General features: G+C 39.7%; 1 protein-coding gene across 2 annotated transcripts in view; it reads left to right on the forward strand.

The window, feature by feature from the left end:
- Window positions 1–13927, forward strand: part of KDM1A (lysine demethylase 1A) — a 79989-nt gene that overhangs the window by 51811 nt on the left and 14251 nt on the right. For both annotated transcript variants that reach the window (XM_072609242.1, XM_072609243.1), the window contains 4 exons: window positions 6304–6446; window positions 12241–12331; window positions 12569–12703; window positions 13585–13658. In XM_072609242.1, the coding sequence (XP_072465343.1) occupies window positions 6304–6446; window positions 12241–12331; window positions 12569–12703; window positions 13585–13658 (443 nt within the window). The remainder of the gene's footprint in view (window positions 1–6303; window positions 6447–12240; window positions 12332–12568; window positions 12704–13584; window positions 13659–13927) is intronic.

The following is a 13927-nucleotide window of genomic DNA, read 5'->3' on the forward strand; positions in this document are numbered from 1 at the left end:
TCTCTGAGATAAAGTTTACAGTATTGATTGACATTTACTGGGAGGAGGGGAGATGTATGCCCTCATTTTATTTGAGCTAAAAGGATTCTACCTCTGATTTTAAAATGCAGCTGTAGTAAAGCCCCACAAAAAATGTAGATTGCTTCAGCTGTCTTAGTGGCTACATGAGTTAGTCATCAAGAGGGAGAAATCCCATGTCACTGGTAGGACCCATAGACAACATCGCCTTTGCACAGACTCTCACTTCTCCAACTTGGGAAACCCCTGGTTCTTTTCAAGGCTCAGCTCAGCTACCACCTCTTTTAAGGCCTTTCCTAATTCCCTCACTTCATAGGGATCACAGGGGCCTAGTCTTAGAATCAGAAAGGATCTTAGAGTATGGTCCAACTTCCTCATTGTTCAAATGAGAAAATTGAGACCCAGAGAAGGTTATATGACTTGGTCAGACCACACAAGTGCTAAGTAGCAGAGTCAGTATTCGAACTCAGATCTTCTGACTCTAAATCTGTTGTTTTTTCCTTGTTGATTTTAGTGACCTCCTACAAATAAGTTCATGTTGATATTGTAGCTGTCTGAACATTTTGTTTTCTCTACCACCACCACCCTCTCCACTCCGGAAATGGAAAGTCATCTCTTCAAGGGTGTTTGTTAAATACCTCTTTGTGCCAGGCTCTGGGTATACAAATAACAATGAAGATCATCACTGCCCTCATTGCGGTCTAATGGGGGAAGGTAGTACCTAAAAGGAAGCTGAAATGCAGCATGGGGAAGGGAAGTGGAGGGGGATTGTGCCCCACACAGGGCCATGATAGAGAACTCTAAAAGCTCTCTAGCTGGAGGGAAATGGAGAGAAAAGTGTGCTTTAGCCTTTCTTAAGTAGAGACCCTGAGGCCATGTTCCTGCCCTCCAGTCAGAAACCAGAGAACTATGTGATAAGAACAATGTGAATCAGGCAGATTGAATCTTGCAGCATCATGAGATTTCCCGGTGATGAGTTTGCTGGGGAAGAAAGGCATGCTGGAGAGGTCGAGACAAGTTGGTAGGAAATGAGGAACCACAAGGTTTGGTCCTTGTTTGCCAACTGATTCTTCTATTTACACTGGGTTTGGAGCGTACCTGTGTCCCAGGCCCACCACTAATCCTTTTCTGTTCACCTACCCAGCAAGCTCAGCCTCATCTTGGTGCGTTGAAATCTCATTCGTTCATCCTTGCTAGAACTGGACATGCTGGCTGCTTTCCATGCCAGTACTCATAGACCTTACAGCTTTCTTAAGCTGTCTATAGGGTCCCTCTGAATATTCTCTTCCCTGCTTATTATTCATCATTTTGTCTACTCACTCTAATGACAGAGTGAGATGTGGTGGTAATCTCAAGGATTTCAACACTCACTCAACTTTACAAACAACTTTCACTTAATAAGCTAACGTGTGTATTGATACTTATAACAATAATAACTAGAATTTATACAGTGCTTTAAGTTTTGCAAAAACACTTTTCATGTATTACCTCATTTGATCCCCACAATCACCTATTGTCGTCCTCATTGTACGTAGTGCTTGAAGATATAAAAGTGACTTTTTAATGGTGAATTTTCCAATCTTGGAAAGAATTGTGTGCTATCTTGACTATAGTTCTGTATAGAATGAGCTTTTCAAAGGTAAGAAGCTAAATGGATTTCTCAGTTTCTCTGATCATTCTAACCTATAGTAAGAGTGAGGTTTTCTCAGGCTTATGGACTGATCTGGCAGTTAACTTATTTATCCTTAGTCCATAAGCAAAGTATCAAGACGTAATAGCCTATAATCGTGAGATTAACATGTCTTTAGAATTCATTAGCTGTAACATTCTCCAGGCTATAAGATGGAACTGTGACTACTTGAAGGATGTATGTGCGTGCGTGTGTGCCTGCATGCATGTGTGTGTGCGTACATGTGTGTGTGTGAGACAAAAGAGGAGAGGAAAGAGAGACAGAGAGCGTGTGTTAGTTGGTTACTCTGTGTCTTTATATTTTCATGCTACTGATGGGCCTGTCTCAATAGCATCTCATTCTTACCACGTGATGATTAGCCAATAAAGCATACTACACTGTCCGCCTAGTTGCTAGTTTCAGTGTAGAGCAAGTTGTCAGTAAGATTTGGTCTTATTCCTCTCTTCATTGTCCACAGTATAAGTATGGTGGTATGGTTCATTCAAGTAGAAAGGAAGAATTATGTTGTTAGAACTGTTGCTTAAATGAGCTGTCAGCCTTTGTCTGCAAGTTCATCATTTAAATAGCCTCTGGTAATGCATGTAGCTGGGACTTGAACCTAGGTTTTCTAAAACTTATGCCAGTGGTCTTTTTCACTAAAAATGTTATTTAGGGTAAGGATCTGTAAGGGTCATTTATGTTGTGATACCTTTCTCAAGATAATAGCTTAATACTTACTACTTTAATAGCTTTAATACTAAAGATAATAGCTTTAATACTTAAAAATGAAGTTCCCGTGATTTTGCTTTAATCACATATTTTTTTAAGAACTCCACTATGTGTCAAACATTGCCGTTTTTGAAGATTGTCTATTTACAACTAAGTTATTAAGGGAAAAGGAATAAACTAAAGTCTCTGTTGGTTCTATTGGCTGCTAGCCCTAGAGAGGAAAGGGACCTTTGGGGAGATTGAGTCAGGTCATGGTTATTCATTCAGCCAGGGTGCAGAAGTCCCTGTGAAGTTTTTTTCACTGCTGCTCTCTGTAAGATTCCTAAATACATGTTCTCCTACCTTAGAAATTGATCCAAGATGGGAGAAATAGGAATCTACATGTTCCAGGAGAAAAGATACTATCTGTCTATTTGGCTTTCTTTCAAAATTACATTCTCAATGGAACCAGTTTTTTATTTGTTATCTAAGTTTTCCTTCGAGATTTAATTTAGCCCATGAAGCCTCTTTTAGGATACCCTTCCCCAAGGTCCATTTCCCTTTTAACGTTCCTTTAGGTGCTGGATGTGGCAAAGATCAGTGGGTCCCTATTTCATGAATGATGTTGTGCCTTCTCTCCAGGCTTTATCAATAAGCCAGGTGTTTATATTGGTGTGTCAGCCTATAGTGTTTATTCCAGTGGGACAGCGATCTCTGATCTACCATCTGCTTTTTTTGCGTTATTCCCTCCTGTTTTATTTAGTCCTGCATTGTTCTTACTCTTCACTGCTTCTTGCCACCCGCCCTAATCTTTCCTTCCCTTTAAGACTCTTCTGCCTTCCTTTTGGGCCATTTCTTTGCCTCAACTTCTCCCCACACAACTCCCGTTTTTTCTTTTCCCTTCTTTTCTTTTTTCTTTTTCTTTTCTTTTTTCAAAAATATTTGTATAATGTACCTTATTTCCCTGGTGGTTGTCACAGCTTTTGCGGCTAACAGACTGCTTCTGTCGTGCTGTGTGTTTTTTAAACTTGTTAATTTTACTGCTGATGTACAAAACTAAACTTGACGTGGCTGTTGGGCTGTTATTTACAGTTTATTTCTCTCTCTGCTGCAATGGTTAAAAGGACACTGTCAAGGTATTTTTTTCATAATTTTTTCAAATCATTTTCCTCACTGTTTATAATAACCCATTAGAAGCTTGAAATTTCAATCTGTTTCCCTCCCAGAGTTCCTCCTCATCCCACATTCACGCTGGTTTGTTGTTGTAGGGCTGCTCCTGAGTGTTGGGCTAGTACTATTTGAGTTTTTGTTATTGAGCGCATGTAAGCGTCAACTTTTTCTTGATGGTGGGGAGACATAAGGAGAAAGTATAATGAATTACACAAACTTAGCAATCACTTGAAGGGGAGAAAAAAAAAAGAGGGTAAATTTGGTCCCACTAACCTTGACAGTGTCCCTTTAAATATTTCTCAACCACAAACCCTAGAGCCCAGTTATTGATCCTGAGTGCTGCAAGACTTTTTCAGTATCACTTTTCCCATTTGACTGCCACCCCAACTGCAAAGATTAAAGCTTGTCTGAAGCAACATTCATCCAGTTTGTACTGGAAGAGCTTTAATCACTACCTTTCACACACCTTTGTATTGAAAATGCCTTGTTTTTGAGACATTTGAGGATGTAGTCCTTCTGTTTCTGTCACTGCATCATCCTTTTGGTAAGGATTTCACCTTTCCAGCAAAAATATCACAGGAGAATGAGCTTTCCTCCTTTAAGAGGAATCAATAACAAGCCATCGAAATGTCACCACTCAGGCACCACTTAGTCTTTGGAAACTGTACAATTTTCCTGGTGCAGTGTCCTGGAATGTTAGTTTTTTCATGATGCAAAGTGATTCCATTGAGACTGAGACACCTTGGTGAAAAACATTCCGCTTCTGGAGATTTCTCCTTGAAAAGGATTCACAAGTTTAGTGAGCACAAAAATATCATGTGGCCCTTTTTGCAGGATCCCTTTAGGAACCGAAGCAGGAAGTTATTTCCCTGTTGCTGTGAGGCTGTGCTGCACTGAGTAGGGCATGGACAACTCAAGTCAAAAAGCACCTATTTTCTTTTCATGATTCTAGATTGAGTGAATAGACTATGGTATTAGGTCCACCAAACTGTGGTGTACAAATAATAGAATCCTAGAAAATTAGAACATAGTGTCAGAGCTAGAAAAAACATTTGAACATAGAATCCCTGAGAGGAATTTTGTCTGGTTCAACTTCATTTTATAAAGAATTCCCTCCTCCCCAAAAAGCTCAGGGATTGGGTAGTGGGGCACCATTCATAATACAGTTGAGTAAGTGGGTGTCCACATTTAAATACTAGCCTGCCTCATTTCTCAGGCTGTCCTGGAAGGACCTTCAGGTGTAGTGCCCTTGTTTTCAGGATTTGATGCTGCTTAGCCAGCTCTCTTTAAGCCTGCTGCAGAATTGCCCTTGTCCTCAGTGTCCCAAAAGAGAATTCTAGCTGTTTCTCTTTCCTCTTGGTGCTCATCATTTCTTTTATAACTTTCTTTATGGCTCAATAAAAATTGATCTCCTGGAATTGCTTAGTGAATTGGTAAAGGAGCAAATCCCAATTTTCTGAAACAGCCAGGTCAGTTTAGAAGAGGAAAAAAAAGATTTTAAAAGAAGAATGAAGAAGTCAGTTGTTGCTGAACTAGGGAGCACTGGTGATTCATGATTCTTTACTGATGAAAGCTGACTATGTACTGTTCACATTTACACATCCTTTCCAATAACTATGGAAGCTCATAATAGTCTTTGTATTTAAGAAAGAGGACTGCATTTACCCAGGTTGGCAGCAAAGGAGAATTCCAAACATTGAACCCTAATGATTCCCTACTTACAGTAGGAAGTGAGTTCAAGTGGTGTAGACTGAAATGTCAGTTCTAGGCATTCTTCCTCTTTCCCTTAGTCCTGTCATTTTAGTTATTGTCATGGCTACAGCTGCTGTCATTCTGTGTAACGACAACTAGCAGCCCCATAACCTGCCATGAGACTGGTAGCATCAGCAAGTGTGATCTCATGGTGGGGGTGGGGTGGAGGCAGGGCCTCCTTTCTGCCCCCACACCAGCCAGGAGTCAAGCCTCTGAGTTAAAATTTTCTTATGTATTCTTGAAGACCTTGGGACAAGTTAGATGCAGTGCACATTTTTGGGTATCACAAAAGAAAAGAACAAGGAAGACGCCATGACTCCCTTCTCACACTTAGAAAGTGCTGCTCAGTTTACAAAGGCCCTTTTCTCATGATGATCTTGTGAACTAGGCGAGGAACTGGGATGGGACTGAGACCCAAATGCCCTGACGCTAAGACCCTTGTTCTTCCACTGTCAACAGCCACTTCTCACCCTCTTCATCCTCCTCATCTCTCTCAGCTGAAATCCTGTGGGGAGGCAGGCTGGGATTTCCAAAATTCTTGGAGCTTTTCTCCACATGCTCTACCATTTTTTTTTCCTTTGCAAGAACCTGATTTTGAAACATTACCAGGCCTTGGTTTTACATCCTTTGCTTTCTGGGGCTTTCCTTGTGTGTTGTTCTGCATGCCAGCTCAGCCCAGTGCATGCCAGCTCCAGTGCAAGTCTTGCTTCATGTAACAGTCCCGTTAGCACGTGTGAAATCTTCTGACCTACCCTCTTTATGTGGGTAGAGTTCCATCTCTGGAAGGGGGATGTCAGAGACAGATAGTACATTTTCATCCTCTAATTTAATGGAATGATATCAGAAAGAAAACTTGAACCAAATTTACCCCTTCCAGATTATGCATTTTAACCTTTCCTAACTTTGTGATGTTTTATGGACAGTTTTGTGTTTATTTATAGCTTCTCCACTATGAGAACAAATCCAGTTATTCTTTGGACTTTCAGGTTCCAAAAGAGAAAGATGAAATGGTAGAACAAGAGTTTAATCGACTGTTGGAAGCCACATCCTACCTCAGTCATCAGCTGGACTTCAATGTCCTCAATAACAAGCCTGTGTCACTTGGCCAAGCGCTGGAGGTGGTCATACAGTAAGTACTGTAGAGGAGTGGTATGGGAGACTGGGAAAAGAATGCTCTGTGTACAAAAAGCCTGCCTCAGAATCTTGGTTCTCACACTTAGCTGTGTGATCCTGGGCAGATCAATTTTCTTCTTCTATAAAGTGCAGGAAAAAATATTCCTCCCACCACCTACTTCATAGAGATTTTGAGGAAAGCAAGGCTGTCAGTCATTCAGCAAGCAGCTTGTAAGTGCTTATTCGTTATGTGCTAGGTACTGTGCTAAGCACTAAGGATACAAATACAAGGGGGGAAAAGATATTTTCTTTCCTCAAGGAGATTATACCCCATTGGGAGAAGACAATAAACAAAAAGGAGCTGAGGAGAGGCATCTGCCTTGAGGCAACTGAGGCATGATGTTGAAGTCAGAAGCAAAACCAGGGAGGGAAATGAAAGATGGCTGGTCAGATTCCCTTCTAAAAAATGGAGGCTCTAGGAGGAGCTCACCAGTAGGAGAAAGTGGGGCTGGCATGGTGGTAGGATGTTCTAGAGGGAGGAAGTCACAGGGAAAGATGGATTTTCCAGGGTGAGGAGGCCTCAGGCATTGACATTTGGTGTTGAAGTCCAGAAAGTCAGACATAAGTCTGGGAGGGGAATGAAGGAAGGCTCGCCTGGGTATCTCCTCAAAATGGAGGCTCTTGGAGGAACTCAGCAATGGGAGAAAGGTACCAAGACAGCAGAGGAACCAGGAAAGGTTACAGGAACTGAGGCAGCTGGGGCCTGGCGTCAAAGATCGGGAAAGCAAAGCCAGAAAGAGAATTCATTTGGTAAATCTGTCTCTAAGTGGTCACTATTATCTTTGCTATTTCTTGTTAGTGGTGATGAATTCTTAGAAAGATTTGTTTAAAATTTTTGAGGCTTAAAATATTTCAACTGTATTAGCATACTCAAAGGTTTCATGTCAGTCTATCATGGATGGTTTCCTCAAGAAGAGACTGAAGGCACTAAAAGTGATGAGCACTGAACAGTATCAGTGGAGCTGGTTATGCTTTCAGATTGTATCTTTAACAACTGACTACTTATATAACAATCATTTTAGAATCAGCTGTGCATAGTTAAAACATCAACTGATCAAAATCAAATGATCAAATTAGAACAGATGGCCATATTGAGCATTGAATAAATACAAACAAATTGAATGGAAAGACACTGTTTTCAAGCTCCAGTATGATTTACTTTAAGCTATAAACCTCATAAAGTAAGAATTTGTTAAAGAAAATAATATCACAATTTCTTAGGGGAATATAACTAATACAGAACAGTTCCCATAAAGAGACTGAAGATCCCCCCAAAGGTACATTAACCAAAAACCGTTTATTCTCCTTTTTAATCAAAGAGACCTAAATGTCAAGGGAAATACTGGTCCAAGCTCAGTTCTAAAACATGGCTAGAAGAAGAGAGACTGGACCTAATGTATGAAAAAGAAACCCAGTGCTGATTCTAACACAGCTCTTGGATGTTGGTTTTAAGTTAATGTACATTTTAATTTTAGCATACCACCACAATCTAAAGTATTTTACATTTTGAAAATTAGATGTACATAGGATAAGCAATATCCTAAACACATATTTCAACCAGTATAAAAAGAGGCAGTCTTTGTGTGTACCCTATGTAAAGTGATAATACAAAAATGTAGTCGTCTTGAGCTTCATTTTTACGATCAGTGACAATAATGTTCCCCATTGGAGTATGTGGGTCTTAGCCATGTCACTCCGTGCTCTGTGTTGCCTTCCAATTCAGATGTAAGCTCCTTTTCACTTTTCATACATTTTGTTCCTCACCACACATTGACATCCTTGCTGTTCCTTTCATGTAAAACTGTCTCACCTGTTTCTATGCCTTTGCTCTGGCTGTTTCTCCCACACCTAGAATGCTACGTCCCCTCACATCTGCCTCCTGGTTTCTCTGGCTTCTTTCACTGCTTAGCATATGACTCACCTTTGCAAGAGGCTTATGCACATTTCGCCCAGCTGCTAGGGTCTTCATTGATTACCTTCATTGTTCACATGTTATCTTACCTATTAAAATAATCATAATAATAATTAAAACCGGCATTTCTCTAGTACTTAGTATGTGCTCGACACTGTGCTAAGCACTTTATGATTATTTAATTTGAATGTGGGCTCCGTGAGGGCAGGGACTGTCATTACTTTTGTTATTTGTAACCCCAGGGTTTAATTTAGCTCTTAGCACATATTGTGACAGGTGAAATCTGAAATACCCGAGAAAACAAAGCTTTGAGCTTCAGAGCATATTGATTTATTAAACAATGTATGCCACATGACAGACTAGAACCAGACCTCCTCAGCTTGGCACTGGACCTTGAGTATGTCTCTCTGAGACAGATTTATATGCATTAAAAGAAAACAACAATCTAATCCTTTTACTTTCTCAAAATTTACTATTCTGTTTAATTAGAACACTTTTACATTACATCTTTGTCATATTACTTTGTCTTATTCCCCCCTCGGGGGAGGGGGTATCATCCCTATAATTTGACTGCAAATACAGATTAAAATTGTAAGATTTTGCCATACTTGCATCTTACTATAGTAACTCAGAGATGTTCCAGTATCCGTCAGTTAATATTTAGTATCATACTTAGGAAATTTCTAGTTTACTTTCCCTTAATATAGAAATTTTCTGTGAAAGGAAAAGGAAGGACATAGTTATAACAATGTCAAGATTTGTCTCCTCGAAGGTATAGACAGACCTGACATATATCATAATAGAGGAAAAATCCCTTAATTCTGTTAATTCTGGGCATGATTCATACCTGACAGCCAGTCACGGAGTAAAGCTCCACATTATTCACAGGGTATCAAAAAAAAAGGCTCAGGTTTAACCAGGTGGAGAGTTCTTGTTCAGAAAGGAAATAGCACAGTGGGAAAACTGAGTCAAAAGGCTCCTATCTTAGGCCATGCCAAAGTCATCTCTGCAACTTTTCCCAAAGACAGGCATGTACCTGTAGCAGTTCTCAGACTGTAGCACAATACCATTTTCTACCATTGGCTTCATCACAGTTTTAGACAATCACTCTTGTGATCAAAACTCAAAACAATATTATGGTCTCAATTGTTTTTACCTCAAATTGCAAAAGTTTACTATTCATTGCTTAGGTCTTGAATATTATTAGTTCTCTCATGTTTCCCTAACACTTATATTTCATTTATCCTTTATTTATAAATTAAAGCTAACCACATTCTGGAGTTATCAGACATAGAGCAAATATCTGATAATTGATTCATATTATTGTGTTGAAGTTATAGCTTTAAACCACCCTAAATATTTTTATAAGTGATAGCCAAAATTTTTCACATGACTTGTAAATTCCCCCCTTTTGACAAGAAATGGGAGAGGGATCCGATTTTCATGGTTCAAGGTTCTCAAACTTCAGAACTTTAGATTTTATAGATTCATAATCTAACAGCATCCAAATTAAAAAAGTTGTCTAAAATATTTCTGACAAGGTTTCTTAAATTTCACAGTGTAAAACAATTCACAAACATAAAAATGACAGTATACAAAATTGTGTATTTAAAACATAAACATGTGTATTTAAAACTTGGTACCAGTCAGATGACATCAATTCAGCCAATAGCATGTCCAAATTATCCTACATAAAAAAAATCATGCATTTTATCAGCTTTGGTTTATTATACTAGTCACATCTAAAAACTGGCATAGGGTCATCATATTATGCAAAGAAACAATATTTAACATTTATATAGTGCCACAATCACTATGTCATTTTGATCTTTATAACAACCCTGGGAATTGGGTACCATTGTTATTTTCGTTTTTACAGATCAGAAAACTGAACTAAACAGAGATAAGATAACTTATTTAAGATCACACAACTAAATTTCTGAGACTGGAATGTAACTCAGATTTCCCTGATCCATTTTTTTTTTTTTTGTATTTGATGTCACAATTAGTAGGAAAACCGAAAGCCTACAGTGGGAGTGAGTTAGCCCTTGCTTATTGGAACAGAGAGTTTGACATCATTGTTTCAGGTATAAAACTCTGAAAAACTTTATTACTCCTCCCTAGCATGCTTAAACTCTTTGGCTGGAGCTTTTAGCAGTCTTTCTGTCTGGCTGCATTTTTTCTGTAGAAATCTTTCTAGGTAGTAGAATCTACTAACAACACTAAATACGACACACAAGACAAAAATTTTGCATAGCACTTTCCAAGCATAAAAACAGACAAAACAAAAAGACAAAAAAAAGTTAATGTGCACAATTTTCCAAAACAATAATTGAAAATTCATTCTTCAGGCCAAACTTGAGACCCTTTTGTATTTTTTTTAGCATAATTTGAGAGCTGTCTTTTAGTCACCTCCTCCATTCCTATTTGGGAAGCTATGCCTGTTTTCCAAGTCAGTAAGAATTTTCCTGAGGGGGTATCATTTTAATAGTGCCCTCCTCCCTTGGTCTTGTGCGAAAAGAAATTTTTCCAAGGGGGAATCCTTCTGTATTTTACTATTATGAGAACCCATTGTTCCCTTACAGATGATATCTCTTCCCCAGCAGGGTGGGGTAAACCATCCCAACAATGTAGGAGCTTACCTTGGCTCAGGAGAATTTGAGGTTAGAGGAGAGTCTGACCTCTGGGAGCAATCCTTTACCAAGTTTCTGAAAGCTTGTCCCAGGAGTCCTTGACCTGGCCGGCTTTGCCAGAAACTGGGATGGATGGGTGAAATCAGAAATAACTAAGGAGCAAAGTTTTGAGCTTCCGGGCACATCATTTTAGTAAACCATGCATACCTGTTGGATAGCAAATCAGGACCAGGCTTCCTCAGCGTGGCACTGGACCCCTGGGCATACGGGGGACAGATATTTATTTACTAAAAGAAAACAATTAACAGGGTACAAACCAAGGTACAAGATTAGGTAATTTGATTTCTAATTGGAGGAAAGATTAAGGGATGAGCAGGAGTTGGGAGGGGTATAAGTAAGTTTTCAGAAGTGGGGAGAACAAACATAGATTTTCTGAATGTGAAACAAGATGTCACTCAGTTCCCACAATTAGCAAACAGGCAGAATTTTCAAAAGAATGAAATTTAAGTCTTAGAGTCATTTTTACAAGATGGAGTTAATTTGGTTCACACAATTCCCACAGTTTTCTCAGTAGTAAACCCTTAACAAATGCTTGTTGAAGGGACTGATATGATAGTACAGTCATTGTGGTTCAGATGATTAAGATAATTAGCTTATTCCCAGAAAGATCATGAAAGAAATGCTGCCTCAAATATGTAAAGCTTCTTTCTTCCATTCAGAAGCAGCAGCTATGATAGAGTGGAAAGAATGCTAGACTTAGAACCAGAGGACCTGGATTCCAGGGTGACATAGTTTGGGGTACATTCTGGGATCCCTTCTCAAAATAAAGGAGACTGGGAAAGAACCAGAGAGACCACACAGAGTATTTTTACTCCCCAATAAAAGGTGATTGAGGAAATATCAACAAACACAGAAATGCCTGCCAGCTTTTTCTTTTATAAAATCTTTGGAAAGGTTCATGGGTGAATTGAGGTTATGTGTCTTGGATGAAAACACAGGAGAATCTTGGTGGACTTTCACAGTTCACAGTCCCCAAGCTAACCAGCATAAAGAATATATTCTCCTGCTCTGTTTGTTTCCCAAGGGTGTAGCGTAACGCCCTTCACATAGTTGGTGCTTAATTAAATTGGGTGTTAAAATTGACTGAGCCCCGTGCTGAGTTGGATGCTGTTCTGGGTACTTGAAACTGATGCTCTCTTCTTTAGGTTACAGGAAAAGCATGTGAAGGATGAGCAGATCGAACACTGGAAGAAGATAGTAAAGACTCAGGAGGAACTGAAGGAACTTCTTAACAAGGTGAGGCTTTTCTCTTGTGACTTATTTAAAATTGTCATGACCCAAAGTATGTCAACTCAGATTTGGAAGGGCCTTGGTAGCCACCTGATCCAGACCATCAAAGGAGCCCCTACTCTAACGTATCCAACCGATGGTCGCCCAGTCTCCACTTGCCAACCTGGAAAAATTGCTGATTTCACTATTAGTTAGGAGACCTCAGGATTTAGCCATTCAGTCTTCATCAACTTTATTTCATAGATGGTGAATTTGAAAGAGAAGATTAAAGAGCTCCATCAGCAGTATAAAGAAGCGTCTGAAGTAAAGCCACCTCGAGATATTACTGCAGAATTCCTTGTGAAAAGTAAACACCGGGATCTCACAGCACTGTGCAAGGTACATGACAGACCCCTGAGCTTAATTAGGAAAAGCTTTGCAGTCTGCCATGATATGAGGGTGAGACCCCTCTTTCCCATCCTCAACCTCCCCACCTCCCTATAGCTCTTAGGTCCCTTCTCTGACCTTCTTAGTCCTGCTCCAGCATATAGCCTTAGCAGTCTAGAAACAGAGACCTTTCTTACAAATAAGAAACTAAGATCTTGAGCAGGGAAGTGACTTGCCCAGACTTCTGTGCATACCCCCTTTATCATTCTTATCCAGTAGCATCTTACTTTCCTAATTCATGCCAGCTTCACCTTATCTTTTGTTCAGTTTTCTCTCTTTCATTCTTCCTACCCTATCTCTGATTAAATTAAAAGGCAACACTTTTTCTCCCAAACAACCAAGTCATTTTTGTAAGTTGATCATGAGCCAGGAGCTCAGTATTGAGAGAATCATATAATCATAGCAGTCAGCATACAATATCTTAGCCAAAGACTTTTACCTCTCCTGACCTTAACTAGATTATACCCAGCTCTTACTTCTAATTGTTATATTTTGTGTAAATGAACTAATTGGCAATGTTACCCTAACTTTTGCGAAAACCTTGGCACAACAGTGACCCTGAGTTCTCAAAGGATGTGCCAGCAGAGTTCGAGTTCTCAGGTCAAGTCAGTAAGCAGTCACCATTATGCATCCTCTGTGTGCCAGGCACTGTGCTGATCTCTGTCCAGGTCCATTGCTTAGGGAGCAGCCTCACAGAGTGCCAAGTGTCTCGTACCTGCAAGCATAACTGGTGATCCTGGGGGATGGTGCAGTACCAGCATTAGCGGAGGGTGGTGCCAATGACAGCTCCAGGTAATAAAACCATGAACTGTGGTTACATTTTATTGGAACAGGAATACGATGAATTGGCAGAAACACAAGTAAAACTGGAAGAGAAGCTACAAGAACTGGAGGCCAATCCCCCCAGGTGAGAGCTCCCATTCTCACAGTGTGCGTCATGTGGGTTGGAGAGTGTAAGTGTAAGAGTCCTGCTTATTTTTAAGATGAGAGCCATTGCCCGAGTGTCCAAGGGTACTGGACACATTACTGTTTGTAAAGTTAAGGCTTATAATAGTATACCCCTCATAATGCCTCTGTGAATTAGGTAGTGATGTTATCTCCTAAGGCTCAGAAAACATAAGAATGATAATAATAGCCTTTCTCTATCACTTTCAGGTTTACAAATATCTCATTTTA

Source organism: Notamacropus eugenii, chromosome 5, assembly GCF_028372415.1.
Source record: "Notamacropus eugenii isolate mMacEug1 chromosome 5, mMacEug1.pri_v2, whole genome shotgun sequence".
NCBI lineage: Eukaryota > Metazoa > Chordata > Mammalia > Diprotodontia > Macropodidae > Notamacropus > Notamacropus eugenii.